Below are 27,267 nucleotides of genomic sequence, written 5' to 3' on the forward strand. Positions count from 1 at the left end.
ATCATTTGCAGAAGTCCTCAGTCTTTTCCAACTGGAAGACCACAGGCTTCTGCAAATGATAATGCCCTCAAAAATAGCATTACCCTTCTATTAACACACATTTACAACGGCTTTAAAGCTAAGATAGACTTGTGGTATGGGGCTCAGCCCATAATAACAATATCATTCAGTTCAGACGTATTTAACAACTAAACAAGAACTGACCAGAATCTTCACTACAAAATTCATCTTTTGAGGAAAATCGACATTTCCCATTTACAAATTAAAAAAATTACTTTGATTCAGTTTACACAGCATTTATCTCACATTAAGAAGTTTTCTACCCAATATCATTCAAATCAGACCTTTGTGCACAAAAAAAAAAAAGAAAAGAAAAACAAAGACCTTTGTGCATGCTACCCTGTACAGAAACATCTGTGAACATCCATTACATGTCACAAACTTTCACCCAGCAATATAATGACAAACAAGAATGCAGCTTTCTTGAGCTTCACAGGTCTACTTTCAAACCTGCAACTTCCATTCCAGGTTATAATTTTAAAACTATTTTGCCAAAGGTCTCAATTCAACATGTGAAAACTGAACTAAAGAAAATTCTGGAAGGCCTAAAGGAAGGCGTGGATTGTACAACAGCAGTTCATGAGTGCAATGAAAATTCGTCTCCCCGCGACGCCAGGTACAAACAACGATGCTGCGTGGTCTACAGTCTAGTGCATGTTGTTGACCTTGTCAGTACAGAAACATCTCAGTTCAGTGAGTCTCCCCGCGACGCCACGTACAAACAATGATGCTGCGTGGTCTACAGTCTAGTGCATGTTGTTGACCTTGTCAGCACAGAAACATCTCAGTTCTGTGAGATGCTCACCTAACTCAAGGATAGTTTCTTTTCTTGATATGAAGTAAAGCTGCTCTTATTCACTTACGATTATTGTACCTTTCTTCGTGAACAGAAAATTGTGCCATTTCTAAAAATCTGGACTGTTGAAGAACTAATAATGTGAGTTTTAAAACTTTGTCTTTTATTAACGCTGAACCCGATGGCTATGTTACAAATCATAAATCGTCTCCAGCCGGACTGCGAGAGGTAAAATCTCAACACACTCCCCTCCTCCACTGTAGTCCTGATGGCTATGTTACAAATCATAAATTGTCTCCAGCCGGACTGCGAGAGGTGAAATCTCAACACACTCCCCTCCTCCTCTGTAGTCCTGATGGCTATGTTACAAATCATAAATTGTCTCCAGCCGGACTGCGAGAGGTGAAATCTCAACACACTCCCCTCCTCCTCTGTAGTCCTGATGGCTATGTTACAAATCATAAATCGTCTCCAGCCTGACTGCCAGAGGTGAAATCTCAACACACTCCCCTCCTCCACTGTAGTCCTGATGGCTATGTTACAAATCATAAATCGTCTCCAGCCGGACTGCCAGAGGTGAAATCTCAACACACTCCCCTCCTCCTCTGTAGTCCTGATGGCTATGTTACAAATCATAAATTGTCTCCAGCCGGACTGCGAGAGGTGAAATCTCAACACACTCCCCTCCTCCTCTGTAGTCCTGATGGCTATGTTACAAATCATAAATCGTCTCCAGCCTGACTGCGAGAGGTGAAACCTCAACACACTCCCCTCCTCCTCTGTAGTCCTGATGGCTATGTTACAAATCATAAATCGTCTCCAGCCTGACTGCGAGAGGTGAAACCTCAACACACTCCCCTCCTCCTCTGTAGTCCTGATGGCTATGTTACAAATCATAAATCGTCTCCAGCCGGACTGCCAGAGGTGAAATCTCAACACACTCCCCTCCTCCTCTGTAGTCCTGATCCCTTGTTGCCAACTCCTACTAGCAAAAAGAGAAATTGAAATTTTGTTCTCGTCAAAATTCTGACAAAACGAATAATAGACGAGTGTTATTATTTGACCAGACTGAGGGTTTGCCGAGGGAAGTTCTGTCCTGGGACGAGTATGACTGTGAAGTTAAACAGTCATCACAGGATCACAATGAGGTGGTTCGGTCTGTCACTACACAGGATCTCTCCCTGTCCTTCCAATGTAAAACATCTTCCAAAGCAGTTCTATATATAGATTAGACTATTAAATATATGTTGAAAAATTGTCTTTATCTAACAGTTAAAATATCTCACTGCATTAGAAGGAAGTCGCTAATCTGTTTCTAACGTTACAACGATCAACATGTTTATGAATATTTCTGCCTGCCATGTGAGCTCTAATTCACTACATGTAAACATGTTAAACTTTCAATAATGTCATATTGCAATACATCAAAAATTGAAAATTGTTGTTACATGTCAATCAAAAATATTAAAATATTGCTACACAAATAATGTCATGGTTACCCTAGCTACGGGTGCCCACTAGCCTTAAACTTCATTACACATTTCAGGAATATTTCACCAGGTAATAAGTGGATTTGATAAATAAAAAACCTTCTGAGGAAAAAGCCTCATAACTCTAAAATGATCCCCATACACTTGTTGTTGATCATGTGTATGTGAGTGTTAGACAGAGCACTCCTCGGACAGAGCAGTCTGGACCAGCCTCATGTAGGCGTGTCCCTCTACCTTGTAGCAGTGTTGCTGGGCAACCTGGTCCCTCGCCATGGCAACAATTTGATCCCTCTTTTCAGGAGAAGACATGATGGAACGAGCCTTGAGAACAAATTCCTGCAAAATAATTAACAGCTGTAACTACGAACAGATGGCTGCTGCATATATGGTGCTAGTCAGGATCGCGGGGCTAGTCAGGATCACAGGGCTAGTCAGGATCATGGGGCTAGTCAGGGTCACAGGGCTAGTCAGGATTGCGGGGCTAGTCAGGGTCACAGGGCCAGTCAGGATCGCGGGGCTAGTCAGGGTCACAGGGCTAGTCAGGATCACAGGGCTAGTCAGGATTGTGGGGCTAGTCAGGATCAGAGGGCAAATCAGGGTCGCAGGGCTAGTCAGGATCACAGGGCTAGTCAGGATCATGGGGCTAGTCAGGGTCACAGGGCTAGTCAGGATTGCGGGGCTAGTCAGGGTCACAGGGCCAGTCAGGATCGCGGGGCTAGTCAGGGTCACAGGGCTAGTCAGGATCACAGGGCTAGTCAGGATCACAGGGCTAGTCAGGATCGTGGGGCTAGTCAGGATCAGAGGGCAAATCAGGGTCGCAGGGCTAGTCAGGATCATGGGGCTAGTCAGGATCAGAGGGCAAATCAGGATCGTGGGGCTACTCAGGATTGTGAGGCTAGTCAGGATCGTGGGGCTAGTCAGGATCGCAGGGCATCACAGGGCAAATCAGGATCGCGGGGCTAGTCAGGATCACAGGGCAAATCAGGATCACGGGGCAATCCAGGATCGCAGGGCTAGTCAGGATCACAGGGCTAGTCAGGATCGCGGGGCTAGTCAGGATCGCGGGGCTAGTCAGGATCGCGAAGCACTCTAAAGAAAGCAAAAATCAAAACAAATATATGGTTTTATGTCGAATTTAACTAATCTCAATTCATTTATGAATGGAAGGGACCGGAATCAGTTACATAAATAGCTTAACGTTTGTTAACAAGCTCTTGTATAAACACATCTCACCACCACCCGTCCACCGTCCTTCCTGCACATCCCCTTCTCACAAGTAAAAAAACACATCTCTGATGCAATGCCACCAAAATAGGACATCAATTATTGAAAAGCATAGGCAAATGGATGTATGTACTCAACTATGAACAGTTGTCACGTGTAAATAATTTTTATACAGCATTTATTTAGAGCGTGTTTACAATATCGCTATTACGACCAAACCGGAATTGACCAGTGGATATTTTTACACGCTCTACGCATGCGCACAGCGAGTCGAAAATTAATGTGAAACCAACGAATATGGCTGAAATATTGCCGATGTGACAAAATAATTTAACCAACTAACTCCAAATGTTTACTGTATCACTCCACCTTAAGTGTGTATAGTCAGAACTCGTGGAAGACTTGATGTTCATCAGTCATGACACATGGACTTGAACAAGAATCAGCACAGGTTCCACTATTTTAGATAAATCCTGTTACTGCTAAAAAGAATAAAGAGTGATGTAAACCGGTCTAGGAACAAAGCTCGAGTTACCTGAGGTGTGTCGTACAGCAGGCCGGTCTCCCCATCCTGGATGAGATCCCGGTTCCCGGTCACTCTGCGGGCCAATACGGGCACCCCCACATCCATCGCCTGTCCACAAACACAACACCGCAGTGGGAACGTCTTAAACAATTAACCTTCATAACCACTTCACTTTTTGTTGTTGATTTGTATTTACTAGAAATTTACAAAAGAAGGTTGAAGTTAGATGCAGTCACTTGTAATAGTTGATAGGAAGACAGTATAAGAACATTACTGGACCATGTCATACCTGTCAACTCTCACGCAGTTGGCGTGAATCTCACGCTTTATTGACAAATGTCACGCTCTCACGCCTCCAAATAATAATCTCACGCATATCTGGTAGCCAAAAATAATTTCAAAATTAATACGCATTTTCGTTCGTTTTTGCTTAAAGTTGAACATTGAAAGAAAGCCTGAATGAACGAAGTACTAAAACGATGTTTATGCGAATGATTCGGCTTATTATTATTTATTAGCATGCATCTTTTAGTGTCAAAATAATGCCACCAGAAGGCTCCAAATGCTCCTGAAAATCACTAAACTTCATTTTCGGGGGCAGGGGGCTTTCGCCCAGAGACCCCCCACCAGGGTGTCACCCTCGACATGACCCCATCTTATTTTTTTCAGTTTCACTCCAAACCATCTTTAGGGGTTGACAGCTCTGCCATGTAATGGGAGACTCATGATCTTATCCAACAATGTCCCAGACAGAGAGGGTTGTAAAGCTACTTGACAACAACATATATTTCTTCCAGAACCAAATGAAAACAAAGGAAGACTGTCATACCTCAAGAATAGCCAATGACATTCCTTCACTCTTTGAAGAATTGACCAATGAGAAGCAGTCTCTCATAGCTGCATGGGTGTCTTCCTTAGACAGGCCTGGGATGTAGATCACACCAGGAGATCTGAAAATAAAAAAAACATGGTATAGTCAACTCACTGGTCATGAGGGTCCACAAACTTCTAAAGTTGATAAAAGTTACAACTCTGAGGATGAGATTCTCTGTTTACCTTGCTGTGTAGTTCTTACCACACCCACAATACTTCACAGATCAACATTAGTCCTGCTGTCAACTCAAGAACTGAGGATATATAGTATGACCAGAAATTATTGAGAATTTTAGGAATATGTTTAATTGGATTTCTAGTATAATCAACCTTGACCAGCTATCAAGTGCTTGGTTTCATTCAAGAGAGACAACTCCGTTAATCCCTTTTCATTAGTTTGTGAAGAGTTATCCCCATTTGTTTACTTGCTAGAAGACGACATTTTCAGTAATCCTCAGTATGGATGATTTAGAGAAGAGGAAGTTGATTTTAGAGTATTATAACAAGGACATCAGATCAGCTAAAGCGATTTCAAGTAGAACAGGCATCCCTTTGTCCACTGTTTATCGTGGTTTGAAAAATATTGCAAATGGATATGGCATTGAGCACCAGGGAGGCGCAGGTAGGCCCAGAAAATTTACTGTCGGTGACAGGAGGCGGCTTGGTATTCTTGTTTCTAAAAACAAATGAAGGAGGTTAGAAAACTTAAGGCTGATAGAGGAACTGTGGCTGTCTGTAAGGAGACAATTAGAACTGAGTTGCATACAATGGGTTGGCAGAAAAGTCGAGGAATTCCATCACCGATCATGAAACCTGAACAAAAGGAGCGAAGGTTGAACTGGTGCTTACAGCATAGAAATTTTAACTCGGACAATGTGATTATCTCAGATGAAAGTTATGTGTGGCTGTTTCCTAATACACTGAAATTCTGGACCAAACAAACTGAAAAACCTTTGTATCAGCGCCCAAAGTACAGTCCAAAATTTAACGTGTGGGGTGGCATATCTGTGTAAGGGGCAACGCCCCTCTGTGTATTTGAAGGGAATATGAACAGTGAGCGGTACATAGATATTCCCGAGGGACATTTACTTCCAACTGCTCACGTGTTCTATGGAAATCTTTTGGATTTCAAGCAGGACAACGACCCAAAACATCGTTCAAAGCATTCGCAAGCCTCGTTTCTGACCCAAAATATATTAGATTGCCCAAGCTATAGCCCTGACCTAAATCCAATAGAAAATGTTTGGGGACTTATGAAGGAAAGTGTCAATAAGAAAAATCTGACAAATATTGCTGGAACGAAAGAAGAGGTGGTCCCATATTGGGACAGCATGGACCAGGACTTTCTAACTTCTTTGATCAGTAGTATGCCCCGCCGCATTGAAGCCTGCATTGCTGCCCATGGTGACTTGACAAAATACTAACTGTTCACCTGTCTTTGAATCTGGAGTTATGTTCTGCTAAAATTCACATTTAATACGTGAGTAATGAGTGAAAGAAATATAAAAAATTACAATCTTTAAATTGTCAATAATTTCTGGTTGTACTGTATAAGCAATGCGTTCATTTCAAAGAGAAAACCCTTGCCCTGTTGACACAACCACAGTGAGAACGTCCAATCTGTGATCTCTCTTAACTTCATCCTTCATCTATCATCACACAACAGTACAGTGAAACCTGCCAACACCGGCACCTGTCTAATCCAGCGCGCACTGTCAAAACCGGCATAAAATTTGGGTCCTGCCATCTTACAACGATATTATGATCATTAAAACATTGTCTAATCCGGCACCTGTCTATTCTGTATTCCGGCACAACTTTCCGGTCCCAACAAGCAATTTTAACTGAAATTAACACTGTCTAAACCAGCATGGGTATGAGCAGTCCAATCAAGGACCCATAATCCAGTACACTAATTAATCCTCATGGTACGCTAGATAATCAGGAAGTCGTGATTGCACGGTGGATCAAATGCTCGTAGGATTACCATGGTTATGCTTTATAAACACTGGGGGGATTGCATTAACGGTTTTCAACTGAGTGACATGTGTCATTTTAAATAAATAGCACTGGTTTTATTGACAAAAACATATTGAAAATGATCGTCACTGTCTAATTCGGCACATTGTCTAAACCGGCATATTTCGGTCCCGTGGGGTGCCAGTTTAAACAGGTTTCAATGTATTTCAACAGATGATGATGTCTTTCCACAGTTGTCAGAAGGGCTTGTCTGTACAGTTAATGTACCATCTTTTATTATAGTTAATAGCACTGTTTCTACAACTGAAGGAAAATCTTCTGTGAGGGACATTTTAGAAGTTTGGAAGTGCAATGATGGTACATTTTATGGATAATAAATTCTTTTATTTCATGAATGCAATGTTTCAATAAAGATTCTTGTACCACTTTAAGCACTGCTTCACCTGTCAGTTGTACAGCAGCCATATTGCTGCTGTCTGGAAACACTCCTGTTTGGTCTCTATATTGTGAAAAATGTTGGAACTTTGTCAGAGTATATAAAGAGACCTGACATACCTTACACAACTAGAGGACACTGGCCATAACTGGACCACACTGTCCATAACTGGACCACACCGGCCATAACTGGACCATACTGGCCATAACTGGACCACACTGGCCATAACTGGACCACACTGTCCATAACTGGACCACACTGGCCATAACTAGAACGCACTGGCCATAACTAGACCACTTCGACCACAACCTTGCTTCCGAGGAAGAAATTGTTATATTAAAAGTTGTGTCATGCAAAATGTTTTTGGTCATCAATCATATACATATTTTACTACAACTGGTAAGTAATTTTGATTTTTTTTGCTCGATGAAAACGTCGAGAAATCAAAAGAATTATGAGCTTATTACACACTTCATACACAACTGACTGAAAATCCTTCCTCACATGACGTCACTCCTAGTTCGCTGCAGTGCTCTGGCAACAGAGTAACATAACCTCTTTGTGGTTTCGTTGGTGGGTGAGAGTGAAGTAGACAGCTTTTTGGCAACTTTTAATTACTCAGTATTAATTAGCGATATGTTTTTTAAGAATGAATTCGGTGTTCCGCTGAACACTAACCACAAGTCTTTCATATGTAATGGTCAAAAGTGTACAAAAAATACAAAGTTTATTTGTTCTTTAAAACTCCTGCAGAGGATTGTGAATTGACTGATATTGACGAATATTATTCAGCAATAACATGTATTATTTTGCATACCAGCAGAGAGAAACTACCAATAAAACCATTCCGGTGATTCCGGAAACCATACTGGAACAAGGTTGTGAATGATTGTCATAATCACATGACTGCTAAGCATTGTGTGTGGCTTGCTGATGGCAAACCTCGTGGGCCTGCACACACGTCCTACAGAGAATACAAGGCAGCAAAATCTGACTTCAGGAAGCACATGAGGCAAGCAAGTGAAAACCACATCTCACAGACTTACCCATGACCTTGATATCAAAGACTCGAACTCTTACCGTGGCATATCACTCTCCCCCGTGTTGTCCAAGGTGTTTGAGATGGTGCTCCTTTCTCGACTGGATGTACTAAATCAAACTGATTCCTTTCCTGACCCACAACAAATGGCATATCAATCTCAGTTATCTGCTCTTCACACACCCTTCAACGTGCAAGAGACAAAACACCATTACCGCGAGCGAAAGGAGGATACCCATGTTGTGTTCCTGGATACATCAAAGGCCTTCGACACTGTATGGCACAGTGGTCTCAAATACAAGTTATTCGAGTGTGGAGTTAAAGGCTCCTTGTGGACTGTTCTTGACGACATGTACACGGGAATGATGTGTCGAGTTTTCCTTGACTCAATGTGCTCTAGGCCTATCCCCATGATGCAGGGTATCAGACAAGGTGGTGTGCTGTCAGGGAAGTTGTACCTGCTGTACATAAACTCCCTACTCCAGAAACTCTCTGAGTCGAATCTTGGTGCTGTCGTGATGGACGTAAGTGTGTGTTCTCCCACTCCAGCAGATCATGTAGCACTCATTTCATCGAGGCTCTCTGCCCTTTGAGAGATGGCGAGGATTTCCGAGGAATACAGCAATAACTGGATATACGTGGCATCATGACACCCCTTGAAGAGATGTGGTGTGAAGAGTCAGTTCAGAAATTCAATATCGTGTGTGTCAACCATTGGTGCTAATGCAGGCTTGACAACAACGACGCATAGACAACAGTAAGCGATTGAAGAAAGCTTGGGGAGTGTTGTTCCATGTCTAACCAAACCTGGACCCAATTCAGCTAACACCAATGGCTGATTCTGGGTTTGACGTAAACGTAGCTCGATAAGGGACACGTTCGGAGAAACAGCTGGTCAGGGGAATACCAGAAAGTTTTGCTGTCTCAGGAAATCTGTCACAACACAAGCAACATGTGGACGGGCATTATTTTGCTGAAGTGTGAAATTACATCTCTGTCCTTGAATGAATGGCTGCACATGAGGCCCAATGATCTCATCCCTGTATCGCAGACCTGTCAGATAGCCATTGACAATGACAAGTTGTGTTGACCATGAGATGTGATGTTTCCCCATACTATTACGCTGTCGCCACCAAACTGTCAACATTGAACAATGCCCGCATCAGCATACCGTTCACCTCACCGTCTGTACACCGTTGCCCTGCCTTCTGAGTTGCCCAGATGAAATCTCGACTCGTCAGTGAACAAAACACCATCCCAATCATGTCTCCCGTACCGGAGATGCTGTCTGCATTAGACAAGACGTGCCTGTCAGTGACGCTGGAGCAAAATTGCATGTATTGCACGTTGTTGGGGATGTTGTGCTTCCTTAGTCCTGCACAAGATGTGACATCAAATTTCATGCAAAGTGCCTTGCTAAATGTTTATTTAGAGTTACTTTTATTACATTTAAAAAAACTTATTTTTTCAGCAATTTCATGTTTTCTGTTTTTGAGACAATCATCAGTTCAACTTACTGTTTCACAGCTGGCCAGAAAGTTTCTTCAAAGTATTCTGCATCAATCTGAAAGACAGACACATAAACATGATGAACATTTCCGGACACACACACGGTAGCATGTGCAGCTCAACAAACACGAGTCAAGTTTGTGTGATTGCTGCAGTTTGGGAGAGTAGGCAAAAGTACACAGTGCATGCACCCTGTGGCGCTCCACCCGAGGATCTCCGTGGCGCTCCACCCGAGCATCTCTGTGGCTAGGTGTGCATCGACAGGCAAGTGGAGAGTGACAATCCCTGTCCTAACTAACTCACCTTCGGTCCAATGATCACATAATACACTGAGCAGTCCTCTCTGTGCCACTCTGGAAAGAAAGCAATTCACAATTCAGATGTTTGTTGATATATTGCCATTATTATTTGGAAAATGCTATACTTATTACAGAGGAAACCAGTTGGTCCAGACATTATGATGTCTGATGGTGATTTCTGAGACCTGACCCGAGCATGATGGATGACAAAAACACCAACTCCTACACATGACAAACACTCACAGGCACAGACACATCTGTGACCTTGACCATGCTGACACACAGCCACATCTGTAACCTTGACCATGCTGACACACACACACATCTGTAACCTTGACGAGGCAGACACACAGCCACATCTGTAACCTTGACCATGCTGACACACACACACATCTGTAACCTTGCCGATGCTGACACACACACATCTGTAACCTTGACAATGCTGACACAGTAATGATGATATCCAACCAGACAGACATTGATCCTACCTGAAAACTTGTCAATAAGAAACACCGGGTCCTTGACCGGCCTGATGCCCCCGACAAGGAGGAACACTGTGATGTTGCGGAGCGATGTAGTTCCCGCAGGGATGTGGTTGTGGGACTTCAGGTACTTTAGCAAGCAGAAGGAGGAGGAAGGTTCGGTTATCACAGCTGCAACACAGACGGGGTTCAGTTATCACAGCTGCAACACAGAAGGGGTTCAGTTATCACAGCTGCAACACAGGGGATTCAGTTATCACAGCTGCAATACAGGGGATTCAGTTATCACAGCTGCAACACAGGGGATTCAGTTATCACAGCTGCAACACAGGGGATTCAGTTATCACAGCTGCAACACAGGGGGTTCAGTTATCACAGCTGCAACACAGGGGATTCAGTTATCACAGCTGCAACACAGAGGGATTCAGTTATCACTGCTGCAACACAGGGGATTCAGTTATCACAGCTGCAACACAGAAGGGGTTCAGTTATCACAGCTGCAACACAGGGGATTCAGTTATCACAGCTGCAACACAGGGGTTCAGTTATCACAGCTGCAACACAGGGGATTCAGTTATCACAGCTGCAACACAGGGGATTCAGTTATCACAGCTGCAACACAGGGGATTCAGTTATCACAGCTGCTACACAGGGGATTCAGTTATCACAGCTGCAACACAGGGGATTCAGTTATCACTGCTGCAACACAGGGGATTCAGTTATCACAGCTGCTACACAGGGGATTCAGTTATCACAGCTGCAACACAGGGGATTCAGTTATCACAGCTGCAACACAGGGGATTCAGTTATCACAGCTGCAACACAGGGGATTCAGTTATCACAGCTGCTACACAGGGGATTCAGTTATCACAGCTGCAACACAGGGGATTCAGTTATCACAGCTGCTACACAGGGGATTCAGTTATCACAGCTGCAACACAGGGGATTCAGTTATCACAGCTGCTACACAGGGGATTCAGTTATCACAGCTGCAACACAGGGGATTCAGTTATCACAGCTGCAACACAGGGGATTCAGTTATCACTGCTGCAACACAGGGGATTCAGTTATCACAGCTGCTACACAGGGGATTCAGTTATCACAGCTGCTACACAGGGGATTCAGTTATCACAGCTGCTACAGAGGGATTCAGTTATCACAGCTGCTACACAGGGGATTCAGTTATCACAGCTGCTACACAGGGGATTCAGTTATCACAGCTGCAACACAGGGGATTCAGTTATCACAGCTGCAACACAGGGGATTCAGTTATCACAGCTGCAACACAGGGGATTCAGTTATCACAGCTGCAACACAGGGGATTCAGTTATCACAGCTGCAACACAGAAGGGGTTCAGTTATCACAGCTGCAACACAGGGGATTCAGTTATCACTGCTGCAACACAGGGGATTCAGTTATCACAGCTGCAACACAGAAGGGGTTCAGTTATCACAGCTGCATCATGAAGACACAAGTCCTCAGCTTGATGAACAAACACTTTATCCACTAAGCTAGCCCAGGACGACAAGTAAAAGCAGTAGATGAATACAAACCTTGTTTGATTTCCTTGACTTTGTTACTCGGCATTTCTGGCTGTGAAAAACAATAAACAATAACAACAATTAAAACACCTCCCCACATGTTCCTGATTTGTTGTCATCAAGGTTACAATCTCAATAAAGCCCATGTGAGTGAGCGAGTTCAGTTTAAACCTGCTTTGAACATTATTTCAGTTACATACACTGGGTAAGCTCTATTAGAGAGATAATACCGCAGTGATACAGGTGAAACATGTTCTCCACTCAGGTGAAAACCATCTGCACAGGGTGTTTGGTTGACAAACCAACAAACAAGATGAATGTTTAACCAGGAATCCAAGCCGGAGTCCTAGGTTACATCTCAGATGGCTGGTCACCCATCCCACAAGTTCCGTCAGAAGATGCTGTCTACATACTGATGGGAGGTCAGTAGTTCTAATCATAACACGGGTTTTACAACTGTCTTTAAAAACACATAGTGTCTAGAGCATATATTTTACCATAGATTCATAAATGCAGCAGTTATGTATTGTAGCCATGGTAACAGAAGGATTAGTTAAGATAGTTAGATTTTGCATGAAGCACAAGTTATGTTTAATGATGTTAATAGCGTCCCTTCTCACCCATAAAGACGATGTTCTCGACAACATTGACGGACTGAACACCACAACATATCTGCAACCAGAGAGTGAGGCAGTCATGTGACAGGTCTAGTACACTTTTATTACATCAACATTAGACAATTTACAGCAGACAAATATAAACAACAGGCGTTGCAGGCATTTCCTTAAGTCTTGAAAAACACTTATTTTGCTTTCAGTAAAAACTTTATTTCCTTTTATTCAATACAAGTTCATATAAATTATCCAATATCTGCATTAGACAAGTATGGGAGCAACAGCAGCTGGAAAAGTAAGCCATTTTAAAATACCCTTACAGATGACCTTGACCTTGGTAGACATGGCACCAGCAGCTACTCTGGTTGGATTTGTGAAGTTGCATGGGGACAGGACAATACCAATGATATGAACCCGATTAACAAAACCTTGCTGACCTTGACCGTTGACTAATCTTGAGAGAGCCATACAAAAAGAGGCATGTACCAAGTTTTAATGCATGTTATTACATCTCTATGGAGAAGACATTTGTTCCTTTTCTGACACAGTTCCAAAAGAGAAAAATACCCCGATTGTGATTGCGTTTATATATACAAGTAGTCATTCACACTGGGCCCTGGTGGTTTCTTTAAGTGCTATAGTTCTATTCCTTCAGGTCTGGCCAATGGCTAAATTCTATAATAATTTGTATCTGCTAATGTCCTGCTCCAAGCACGTAACATTCACATAAACTCTCAACAGCGATATAGTTACATGACATATAATTAAGAAATAATAAACATCCTCGTACTTCAACTATAACAGGACAGGGTAAAAGTGTATGTCATTACACTATACATGGTGGCAGAGCGAACTGTATTTCTTTTCTAAGATTTCTTGATTTAAACTTTTCTGGTTTATGTTCAGGTTAAATATCTTCTCTGTATTATTTTGGTTGCATCTGTGATTATCGTAAACCACATTGGGAACACATTCTACTACCACCGTTTGAGTGAGTGAGTTTAGGTTCACGCCGCACTCAGCAGTATTCCAGCTATATGAAAGTGGTCTGTAAATAATCGAGTCTGGACCAGACAATCTAGTGATCAACAGCATGAGCATCGATCTACGCAATTGGGAACCAATGACATATGTCAACAAAGTCAGTGAGTCTTACCACCTGATCCCGTTAGTCGCCTCTTACGACAAGCATGGGTTACTCAGATCAATACTCTAACCCGGATCTTCAAGGGTATACCAACGTTTGAACAGTAAATAGAGATGAAGTTGACTAGTCACGTGACATTGCACGGATGTATTGTGGTGACTGTGGACAAAGGCTCAGTCAGCAAACATTGCCGTGTCGCTGTTTACTTGTGATTCAAGCTGAGACATTTATCCATCTGGGGCGCGGTGGGCGAGCTGGCTAAAGCGCCAGGCTAGTGATCCAGCGAGCTTGAGGTGTCGGGATCGAGCCCACTTGTGACCGGGTGTAAAAAAACTTGGAGTCAACTTTGTGTGCAGACTCTTTCAGTGTTGTCACAACCCCTAGTGTACAGTACACAACCCTGTTCACTTAAAAGAATCCACGAATCCGTTGGTATATGACCAGATGGTGGCCACATGAATACGTGCAAACACCTAGTTGCGGGTACAGCAACATGCACTTAACTTGGACAAAGTACTGTGACTATGTGTCCCAGTCCACCAAGCTGTGAATGGGTACCTCGTAAGGATAAGAAAGCCACAATAACCCGGTGCGGCTGCAAGAGTTGTATGCTCTCCGGAGAGTTGAGATTGATAATACGATGTGCCGTTGCACCCATTAACATCCAGTGATCAAGGGAAAAAATACCAGCATCTTGTGCATGTACTAGTTGCCTGGATATGTGCGCTATATAAATATCCAATAAATATCCAATAATAATCCATCGCAAAAAGTTAAACATAATGTTTCCACCAGTGATGTTAGCTGAGTGAAGCAACTGCAAACCAAGAAATGGGGTGCTATGTTCACTGCAGGGGCGATGACAACTGACAGGGTTACGTTCCATTACTAGGGGACAGACAAGGATCCCGTGGTGACGTCAATACAGTGTAACGTAATGCAAATAGTGTACTTTGTCACCTGATAAAGTACTGTCGGTGCCTTTGATCTTATAATGAAGCATCTTAGAATTAATAATATGTGAGATGCAGTGCCATGTTTCAACCAACTGTGGTAATATTGTTCTAACAGTCTGGTCAACCATCAACCAGTAATACTGGACTTTCAGCAGCAGACATTCAACCATCAATAGTCAACCAGCAATACTGGACTTTCAGCAGCAGACATTCAACCATCAGTAGTCAACCAGCAATACTGGACTTTCAGCAGCAGACATTCAACCAGCAATAGTTAACCAGCAATACTGGACTTTCAGCAGCAGACATTCAACCAGCAATAGTCAACCAGCAATACTGGACTTTCAGTACTGGACTTTCAGCAGCAGACATTCAACCAGCAATAGTCAACCAGCAATACTGGACTTTCAGCAGCAGACATTCAACCAGCAATAGTCAACCAGCAATACTGGACTTTCAGCAGCAGACATTCAACCAGCAATAGTCAACCAGCAATACTGGACTTTCAGCAGCAGACATTCAACCAGCAATAGTCAACCAGCAATACTGGACTTTCAGCAGCAGACATTCAACCAGCAATAGTCAACCAGCAATAATAGACATTCAACCAGCAATACTGGACTTTCAGCAGCAGACATTCAACCAGCAATAGTCAACCAGCAATACTGGACTTTCAGCAGCAGACATTCAACCAGCAATAGTCAACCAGCAATACTGGACTTTCAGCAGCAGACATTCAACCAGCAATAGTCAACCAGCAATACTGGACTTTCAGCAGCAGACATTCAACCAGCAATAGTCAACCAGCAATACTGGACTTTCAGCAGCAGACATTCAACCAGCAATAGTCAACCAGCAATACTGGACTTTCAGCAGCAGACATTCAACCAGCAATAGTCAACCAGCAATACTGGACTTTCAGCAGCAGACATTCAACCAGCAATAGTCAACCAGCAATACTGGACTTTCAGCAGCAGACATTCAACCAGCAATAGTCAACCAGCAATATTGGACTATCAACAGCAGACAGGAGCCTGGAGTTACCTGGCAGTGTGAACGGCCTCCGTCATGATGGACAGTTTGTTGATGTCCTTGTAGAACTCATTGACATCGGTGCCCCCGAGGATGAGGATGGAGGGTACGGTGCTGGCTGGAAGAGAAACAGCCTCCTTCCTGTCTGCATGTTTGTGCGGATTACATCTAGACTAACAATATTCTTGCCATATGGAAGAAGTCTGTAATGAGTTCATCTAGACTAGCAATATTCTTGCCCTATGGAAGAAGTAAGTAAGTAATGAGTTCATCTAGACTAGCAATATTCTTGCCCTATGGAAGAAGTATGTAAGTAATGAGTTCATCTAGACTAGCAATATTCTTGCCCTATGGAAGAAGTCTGTAATGAGTCCAGCTCAACACAGAGCAGTGATAGACATTGCAACTGACTAAAGCCTCCTACACAAGGCATGTGTCGCGGAATTCTAACTCAGATTCTCTTGGGATTTGCATCATGTTACAATGGAAAGACAGCATGTGTAACCTTGACGACAAGGTGAGTCTTCATCTGGCAACATTGGTGACGAGGTAAAACTGGGAAATGCATCTTAATGTTATTGATCTCTGTGCTATACAGTAGCCATTTCTGGTAAATATAACCTGTCAGACATTTATCACTCTCATGGACTGTAAGGAACTGCTGTGCCCCAACACAAACAACACAGTGATACCTCTGATAAGGCAGCCCGATCTGTAGGCATGGATCCCAATAACAAGGTCCACGCTCTTGTGGTGCAGGAATGCCTGGAACTCGGTGATGGACTGGAAGGTCTTCGGGTCCTCCATGAGGCACCGGTGGCCATGACTGGTCAGGTAGGAGCTGGAGACAGAAGATGTCACGCTAGTACTTACGCTAGGGATAGTACTGAAGGCGCTACATCCTACCTTTGTGATCTGATGCCTCAAACTGTTGAATCTAGGACAAATTATAATCTTAGAAACATTCGTGATCTTTCCCTGTCTTATTCCCGCACAAATCTGTAGAGTCAATCATTTTTCCCATCATCTTCACAACTTTGGAACAATCTCTCTTTATACGTTAGAGAATCAGTTTCCCTTAAAAGTTTTAAATCGCATATGAGCTTGCGTAAGTCAAAAGCACCAGGATATTTCTCATTTGGTAATTGAAAACTCAATGTAATTCATACCCAGCTAAGATATTCAAATAGTGGTGACCTATATAGGATTGGTCTTATAGAGAACCCCGAATGTAATTGGAAATTTACTGTGAAACTTCTCATCATTATTTTATGGAATGTTCTTTGTATTCTAATATCAGAGAGGAAATGTTTCAAAATATTAGCAGAATTTGTAACATTAGAGCACCAACAAACCTAGATGTACTATTAAATGGCAGTGCAGATCTTCTGTGCAGTGACAATATTCAAATTTTTAAAGAAGTTCAAAATACATATCAGACTCCAAATGGTTCAGTAATTGGATGTAATGTTTATGATCTAAATAATTCATGCATTCAGTGTATTCCTTTATTTAAATGTCTTATTTTCCTTGTTTCCTTGTGTATATATGTTTCTATCCCTGTACATATAGTTTGTTTCACTTTTGCATGTAAGCACTGTAAACAGGAGATGGTTTCACTAAGTTGGAATAACTTGTACCCAATTCATTCTCTTGAATAAATGCCCGGAGAGCGGAAGGTCGCGGGTTCTATCCCCGACCACGTCATACCAAAAGATGTTAAAATATGGTACTTGTTGGTCCCTGCCTGGTCGGCTCAGAGTAAGTATAATGTGTCTGAGTGGAGTATTCATGCTTCACTGCGGCATGGTATGTCAATGGGCTAGCACTATAAAACAGGCTTCAGTCTGGGCTAGTACAAGCAGCCGCACATACACATACACACGCATGCATGTCGTCATATGAGCGAAATATTCTCAAGTACGACGTTAAACCCAATTTCACCTCAACTCACCTCTTAAATAAATATGTTTAAATCAAATCAAGGTAGGGATAGCTCACTTGATAGCTCACCTGATTCTGGACACTGTAGGTCACCTGATTCTGGCGATTGTAGCTCACCTGATTCTGGAGATTGTAGCTCACCTGATTCTGTCGATTGTAGCTCACCTGATTCTGGCAATTGTAGCTCACCTGATTCTGGCAATTGTAGCTCACCTGATTCTGGAGATTGTAGCTCACCTGATTCGGGCGATTGTAGCTCACCTGAATCTGGGGATTGTAGCTCACCTGATTCTGGAAATTGTAGCTCACCTGATTCTGGAGATTGTAGCTCACCTGATTCTGGAGATTGTAGCTCACCTGAATCTGGAGATTGTAGCTCACCTGAATCTGGAGATTGTAGCTCACCTGATTCTGGAGATTGTAGCTCACCTGATTCTGGAGATTGTAGCTCACATGTTCTCACTAACATATTAGCTCAGCTGTTTCTGGGGCTGAAAGCTCATTTGAATTTAGAGATGGTGAAAGCAACCATATATATCTGTGTAGAATACTTATTCATATATAATATGCACCCCTAATTATGAGCAGTTACATTTGGAAACAAACTCTAAGCACTAACATTTTTTTAGTATCCTTTCGAGTCTGGACCAGACAATTCAGTGATCAACAGCATGAGCATCGATCTACGCAACATGTCATCGTATCCCAAATGCACATATCATGCTCATGCTGTTGATCACTGGATTGTCTGGTCCATATTTGATTATTTACAGACCACCGCCCTATAGCTGGAATATTGCTACGTGCAGCGAAAAACTAAACTCACTCACTCACTTTGGCATGCCCATGATGCATCGCCACACAGAACTTCAGCGTTCAGCACCCTTGTAGCGACACAGTGCAATACCAAACTATGTTTTCGTTACTGAGCTCAGTTTTGACTATGATCATGTTTATCCAACAGTCTTAGTTACAGACCTTCTCCAACACGTGCTAACGTGTGTTTTAGATGGCAGGTCACGAGATTCTGGAAATGTTTAAATGCTCACCTAATTCTGTGAGTGAAGCTCATGGGTGTTATAAATGGACGCTCACCTGATTCTGGAGATGGTGGAGAAGTTGCCGCCCTGTCGCTGTAGCGGTGACAGGAGGATGAGGGTGAGGCGCATCCTCCGTCAACTCTCATTCTCCGTCCACGGAAGTCGCATTGTTAACATAACTGTTGCTCCTGTTAACATAGAACGTAAGGTGTGATTCCCCTCATGGGTACAGGGAGTACAGGCACAACCTCGACACTGCTGAACGTGGCGTAAACACATACTCACATACTCAAAATATTTAACTTTAAAGTTGACAGTTGACGACCACCAAGCAATGATCTCCTGAACTCAAGGGTATCAGCTCCTCAACCATAGGTCTAAACTTCAAACAGGGGATGTTTACTGCAGAAAGCTTGAAGGATCCAGAGACTGGCCCTTCTGTCCAGAACTATTTACTTTTGTTACAATTGCTGATGTTGGTACAGATGTGGTGAAACACCTCCTACTGATCACACTGCACACACTCCCCACACAACCCAGGTGGGCTGGTGCTACGAGCCCCCAGAAGTAGACCCAAGTTTGTTTATCAGTGTTCCATTTCTGTCAGTGGGATCTAACCTGGTGTTACGAGTCGACAGGTTAGCAATCTCAGCAATCACCAGCTAATGTTATCTGATTCTAGCTGACTCAGTCAGTCAGTCAGTCAGTCGTTGAGTGAGTGGTTAAGTGGTTGAGTGAGTGGTTAAGTGGTTGAGTGGTTAAGTGAATGGTTAGGTGGTTGAATGGTTGAGTCAGTCAGTCAGACGATGCGTGAGTCAGTGTCAGTGGTTGAGCGGTTGAGTGGTTGAGCGAGTGGTTAAGTGGTTGAATAGTTGAGTCAGTCGGACAGACGATGAGTGAGTCAGTGGTTGAGTGGTTGAGTGAGAGGTAGAATAGTAGAGTGAGTGAGTGGAAGAGAGATTAGTTGAGACAAGTACATTGTCTGTTTGAATTATTGAAACATATTTGACAGTACATATTAAATCCAATGTAGCAAGCCTCTGAGACCATAATGTCCAGTAATACAATCAGCAAAGGATGTTTGACTTATTTGGTGTAATATGAGTCAAGAGGGGGGAGGTAGGGGGAGCGCGATAATATGAGCGAGTTATAGTTTACAGGCTACATAACAACTGAAAGAAACCTGCAGCCTGCCATCTTACCGCCCTCAAACATTGGCCCATATCTGTGACTCTATCAATGTTATGTCTTTCAAACATTGGCCCATGTCTGTAACTCTATCAATGTTATGGGTCTCAAACACAGGCCCATGTCTGTGACTCTATCAATGTTACGGGTCTCAAACATAGGCCCATATCTGTAACACTATCAATGTTACGGGTCTCAAACATTGGCCCATGTCTGTGACTCTATCAATGTTACGGGTCTCAAACATAGGCCCATGTCTGTGACTCTATCAATGTTACGGGCCTCAAACATTGGCCCATGTCTGTAACACTATCAATGTTACAGGCCTCAAACACAGGCCCATGTCTGTGACTCTATCAGTGTTACGGGTCTCAAACATAGGCCCAATTCTGTGACTCTATCAATGTATCGGTCTCAAACACAGCCCATGTCTGTAACACTATCAATGTATCGGTCTCAAACATTGGCCCATGTCTGTAACACTATCAATGTTACCGGCCTCAAACACAGGCCCATGTCTGTAACACTATCAATGTTACGGGTCTCAAACATAGGCCCATGTCTGTGACTCTATCAATGTATCGGTCTCAAACATAGGCCCATGTCTGTGACTCTATCAATGTATCGGTTTCAAAGATAGGCCCATGTCTGTGACTCTATCAATGTATCGGTCTCAAAGATAGGCCCATGTCTGTGACTCTATCAATGTATCGGTCTCAAAGATAGGCCCATGTCTGTGACTATCAATGTTACGGGTCTCAAACACAGGCCCATGTCTGTGACTCTATCAATTGAGCGGTCTCAAAGATAGGCCCATGTCTGTGACTCTATCAATGTTACGGGTCTCAAACACAGGCCAATGTCTGTGACTCTATCAATGTTACGGGTCTCAAACATAGGCCCATGTCTGTGACTCTATCAATGTTACGGGCCTCAAACATAGGCCCATGTCTGTAACACTATCAATGTTACGGGTCTCAAACATTGGCCCATGTCTGTGACTCTATCAATATATCGGTCTCAAAGATAGGCCCATGTCTGTGACTCTATCAATGTTACGGGTCTCAAACACAGGCCCATGTCTCTGACTCTATCAATTGAGCGGTCTCAAAGATAGGCCCATGTCTGTGACTCTATCAGTGTTACGGGTCTCAAACACAGGCCAATGTCTGTGACTCTATCAATGTTACGGGTCTCAAACATAGGCCCATGTCTGTGACTCTATCAATGTTACGGGCCTCAAACATAGGCCCATGACTGTAACACTATCAATGTTACGGGTCTCAAACATTGGCCCATGTCTGTGACTCTATCAATGTTACGGGTCTCAAACATTGGCCCATGTCTGTGACTCTATCAATGTTACGGGCCTCAAACATTGGCCCATGTCTGTGACTCTATCAATGTTACGGGCCTCAAACACAGGCCCATGTCTGTAACACTATCAATGTTACGGGTCTCAAACATAGGCCCATGTCTGTGACTCTATCAATGTTACGGGTCTCAAACATAGGCCCATGTCTGTAACTCTATCAATGTTACGGGCCTCAAACATTGGCCCATGTCTGTGACTCTATCAATTAATCGGTCTCAAAGATAGGCCCATGTCTGTGACTCTATCAGTGTTACGGGTCTCAAACATTGGCCCATGTCTGTGACTCTATCAATGTATCGGCCTCAAAGATAGGCCCATGTCTGTGACTCTATCAATGTATCGGCCTCAAAGATAGGCCCATGTCTGTAACACTATCAATGTTACGGGCCTCAAACATAGGCCCATGTCTGTGACTCTATCAATGTATCGGTCTCAAAGATAGGCCCATGTCTGTGACTCTATCAATGTATCGGTCTCAAAGATAGGCCCATGTCTGTGACTCTATCAATGTTACAGGTCTCAAACACAGGCCCATGTCTGTGACTCTATCAATGTTACGGGTCTCAAACACAGGCCCATGTCTGTGACTCTATTGAAGTTATGGGTCTCAAAGACAGGCCCATGTCTCTGCATGATCAGTTTTTGCGGGCTTTATCTACAATCTTCCCAACTGGACCACTCACCCTCTCAGTACAATCCACTAACCCACAACAGTCTGCCAACTGGACCCACAATGTCCCCCACTAAACTACTCACCCTCTCAGTACAATCCACTAATCCACAACAGTCTGCCAACTGGACCCTCAATGTCCCCCACTAAACCACTCACCCTCTCAGTACAATCCACTAATCCACAACAGTCTGCCAACTGGACCCACAATGTCCCCCACTAAACCACTCACCCTCTCAGTACAATCCACTAACCCACAACAGTCTGCCAACTGGACCCACAATGTCCCCAACTAAACTACTCACCCTCTCAGTACAATCCACTAATCCACAACAGTCTGCCAACTGGACCCACAATGTCCCCCAACTAAACTACTCACCCTCTCAGTACAATCCACTAATCCACAACAGTCTGCCAACTGGACAACCACTAGACAAACTGGAATGGTTCGATAGTATTTTTTCTTTCATGGTAGCCATACCGTAATTCTCCTCATAACATCAATAAACGGAATTAATATACCTCAGCTCTTTAGACAAATGCACATCTGTCATAAAATAACACTCACTCACCAAAACCCTACAACTATCATCATACCACTCTTCCTAACAACCATCCACACACTAAGCTACAGAGGCAGTGGGGTAGCCTAGTGGTTAAAGCGTTCGCTCGTCACGCCGAAGACCCGGGTTCGAATCCCCATATGGGTACATTGTGTATAGCTCATTTCTTGTGTCCCCTGCCGTGATATTGCTGGAATATTGCTAAAAGCGGCGTAAAACCAAACTCACTCACTCACTCACTCACTGAGCTACAGGCCTCACTCAACGTTGTTCAACCAACTTCATCAACTAAACCAACTCAACCACGTTCACTTACTTTCTCACTCACTCACTCACTCACCCATCATCCCACACTCATGATCAACCACTTTCACTCACTCACTCAACCATCATCCCACACTCATGATCAACCACTTTCACTCACTCACTCAACCATCATCCCACACTCATGATCAACCACTTTCACTCACTCACTCAACCATCATCCCACACTCATGATCAACCACTTTCACTCACTCACTCAAACATCATCCCACACTCATTATCAACCACTTTCACTCACTCACTCAACCATCATCCCACACTCATGATCAACCACTTTCACTCACTCACTCAACTATCATCCCACATTCATGATCAACCACTCTCGCTCACTCACTCAACCATCATCCCACACTCATTATCAACCACTTTCACTCACTCACTCAACCATCATCCCACACTCATGATCAACCACTTTCACTCACTCACTCGACCGTCACCCAACATTCATGATCAACCACTTTCACTCACTCACTCAACCATCATCCCACACTCATTATCAACCACTTTCACTCACTCACTCAACCATCATCCCACGCTCATGATCAACCACTTTCACTCACTCACTCAACCATCATCCCACACTCATGATCAACCACACTCACTCACTCATTCAACCATCATCCCACATTCATGACCAACCACTCTCACTCACTCACTCAACCATCATCCCACACTCATGATCAACCACTCTCACTCACTCACTCAACCATCATCCCACACTCATGATGATCAACCACTTTCACTCACTAACTCACTCCTAACCCCACCCAAACACTTTCAAAATCATTACTTAAAATACAGAAAATGTAGAAACATTGAGTTTTACCCGAGACACAGTGCTGGAAACAACATGTTTGCATCAGTATTGCATTGTTATTGGACAAAATTGTTCATATTTCTGACATATTTATTTCCGATAGCTCAACAAAGGAACACGTTTAATGAGCCTAGTACCTGCTCAGTGATTGCTGGCACCAGATGGCGCTACACTGTAACAGAGTGTAACACGTAATGCAAACATCTGTTACCATGGATCTCAGAAGTAAATGTACCAGTATTTTAAAATCAGAATAATTATTTTTCTCATTTTTTGTTGTTACTTCAATGAAAGCGTTTGTTTCTAATAATTATCAATGCTTCGAAAAAGTGATTATCCCGATAAAAGTTCCCCATAAAATCATACACTGAAGGAAGACATGGTAACCGTTCCAACATGTAATTATCTCATGTTACATATATCATGGTAAACATGGCCAATATCTGATGCTAAGTAACCATGGTAACCTTACCAACATCTTATCTGATGTTACAAAACCGTGGTAATCATACCAACATCTGATGTTACAAAACCGTGGTAACCGTACCAACATCTGATGTTACAAAACCGTGGTAACCGTACCAACATCTGATGTTACAAAACCGTGGTAATCATACCAACATCTGATGTTACAAAACCGTGGTAACCGTACCAACATCTGATGTTACAAAACCGTGGTAACTGTACCAACATCTGATGTTGCTATCGTCTGATGTTAGATAACCATGATACCAACATCATATTGGATGTTACGTAACTATGGTAATCATATCAACAACTTATCATCTGATCATCTGATGTCATGTGACTACAGGAGTGATATGTCTGTTCATCCTTGTCAGCGGCGTCTTGGTATAAAACGTATGTTCATTAAACTTATGTTGTGTCTCCATGGATGTCAAATATTCACCCCGTAGAGAACATGACTTGAGAAAGGAGGCAAAGGTCTCCGCCACACGTTCCACGTAGTACAAGCATTCGTGAAATATCACTGGAACAGAAAACACACAGCTGTTGACTGTTGACAGTCACAAGGGAAAGGTGACCGGAAGCTTATGTCCAGGGAGGACTACTGGGATGAGGATTCAAACTCAGACAACTGTTCTGGCAGGACTCAAACTCAGACAACTGTCCAGGTAGGACGGAGAGCGGAAGGTCGCAGGTTCGATCCCCGACCGCGTCATACCAAAAGACGTTAACATATGGTACTTGTTGGTCCCTGCCTGGCGCTCGTCATAAATGGGTACAACAAGGACTGGTCGGCTCGGAGTCAGTATAATCGGTCTGAGTGGGTATTCATGCTTCACTGCAGCATGGTATCTCAGCGGGCTAGCACTATAAAACCAGCTTAAGTCTGGGCTAGTACAAGCATCCGCACATACACATACACAAGCATGCACGTCGTCATATGAGCGAAATATTCTCCAGCACAACGTTAAACCCAATTTCACCTCACCTCACCAGGGAGGACAACCGGGATGAGGTTTCAAACTCAGACAACTGTAACATAACTACCAAACACCAATTACTTGGCTTTCTGTTAGTTGATAGAACAATATTTTCTTAAGAATCTGTTGATGAAAAACCCACATAAGGAAACAAAAAAAAAGTGGGGTCGATTTCCAAACCTGTTATTGGCTAATCCATGGTGATGACCTACGGTCAGTTTATGACGGATCACTTTCCTAAATAAAATTCATTGATTCCAATTTCCAGTGTACGTTTTCAACGCGTGTCAGTATTTATGAATACCACTATGTACATTTAAGCTTTATCTGATATATGTGTTCTGATAATACACACGACAAATGTTCAGATGCTCTGTGCCCAAACCAAGGATTCCTTCTGCCAAACCAAGGATTCCCTCTGCCCAAACCAAGGATTCCCTCTGCCCAAACCAAGGATTCCCTCTGCCCAAACCAAGGATTCCCTCTACCAAACCTAGGATTCCCTCTGTCAAACCAAGGATCTGCCAAACCAAGGATTCCCTCTGCCCAAACCAAGGATTCCCTCTGCCCAAACCAAGGATTCCCTCTGCCCAAACCAAGGATTCCCTGTCTAAAGCTCATGACGTCACACAGCAGCGTCTCACCCCCTGCAGATACAGGTGTCCCCCTGACACTGGACCCCCACAGTGTCGTAAGACCAGCTTAAACATATGGACCAGGTAAACAGGGACAAGCCTTTCACTGATTGTGTTGATAAGCTGATAATGACTTGCCAAGCCGGACTTCAGCCACCTGCCTGCAGTCAGAGTCAGGAATGTAAGCAGAATTGATTCTGTCGGAAATCAATGTACGACAGCCTTCATACACTTTTATCTATACTAAATAGTCAAATTAATGACATAGACTAAGGGGGTCCTGATGGGGCACACTGTGTTATGTAAAACAGTTACTAGGATTATTGTAAACATGAGACATGCGACACAGAGTTGGATTTTGTGAATAACAATAAGTTTCTGTTTAACTGTTTACTTCATCTGGGTTTCATGTTTCTTGTCAATTATTAAAAGAAACTCAAACTACTTCAACTTATGTTTTTCTCATCAAAACTATACATTCATTTGGGAAATGACTTCAGATGAGACAATTCAAGGAGAAAAACACTATTGCAATAGTATCAGCAATTGTGTACACAAAAATATTACAATATTATGCTTAAAAATTATGGGAAGGGAGGGGGGATAATTGTACATGACATACAGGGGGGTCGCTTACTTTGTACATATAGATTTTTTTTGGGGGGGAGGGTCATTCACATTCGTACATGCTTCCCCATGAAAATCATCATCACCCCCACTAGCCATAAACTATGAACGGTGCCTTATAAACCATTGCTGAATATTTCAACAAGTATAGCTCATCAGAACATAAAAGCTCACTTGGAAAAAAATTACAATTCAAATATGACATTTCTAAAACATAATTAAGATAACACAAATAAAAATAAAATCCCTGTCTGATTTCGTTTTTTAAATTAATGAATACCGTGAGGGGTTGACATAAACCAACATTCAGATCACACCTGCCACGCCCTTCACCTGTTCATGATGACGGGCCAAACATCAGATGAGATGAAAACATAAGATTAGGGGATCTATCTGTCAGTGTCACTGTCTGAGAGTGAGAGCATGAGAGTAAGTAGGGCGGGTCGGGGCGCCGGGCAGTCACGCCGGCGCTGTCACTCATCATAGAGGAATATAAAGCTCTGTATAACATGGAAATCCTATTTGACGATCTAACACCATCTGTGTTACCTGCTGTGTTCCACTTGCTCTCCAGGTCGATTGTTGATGATCACAAAATCAATGCACCGGTCTGTCACGTCGTGAATACAAG

The 27,267-nt window shown here is 43.1% G+C and overlaps 1 protein-coding gene across 1 annotated transcript; it reads right to left on the reverse strand.

Annotated features, from left to right (window-relative positions):
- Window positions 1–30: 30 nt before the first annotated feature.
- On the reverse strand, window positions 31–27,267 carry LOC124291861 (glycosyltransferase 1 domain-containing protein 1-like). Its single transcript, XM_046728930.1, has 12 exons — window positions 27,186–27,267; window positions 19,045–19,177; window positions 16,698–16,846; window positions 16,018–16,123; window positions 12,877–12,928; window positions 12,269–12,308; window positions 10,721–10,885; window positions 10,237–10,286; window positions 9,942–9,988; window positions 4,926–5,046; window positions 4,106–4,204; window positions 31–2,682 (listed from the first exon to the last, which is right to left on the reverse strand). Exons 2-12 carry the CDS (start codon window positions 19,116–19,118, stop codon window positions 2,518–2,520), a joined length of 1,068 nt encoding a protein of 355 aa, XP_046584886.1. The 5' UTR covers window positions 19,119–19,177; window positions 27,186–27,267; the 3' UTR covers window positions 31–2,517.

Source organism: Haliotis rubra, unplaced genomic scaffold (assembly GCF_003918875.1).
Source record: "Haliotis rubra isolate DU_JTF1 unplaced genomic scaffold, ASM391887v1 Scf1132, whole genome shotgun sequence".
NCBI classification, from domain to species: domain Eukaryota; kingdom Metazoa; phylum Mollusca; class Gastropoda; order Lepetellida; family Haliotidae; genus Haliotis; species Haliotis rubra.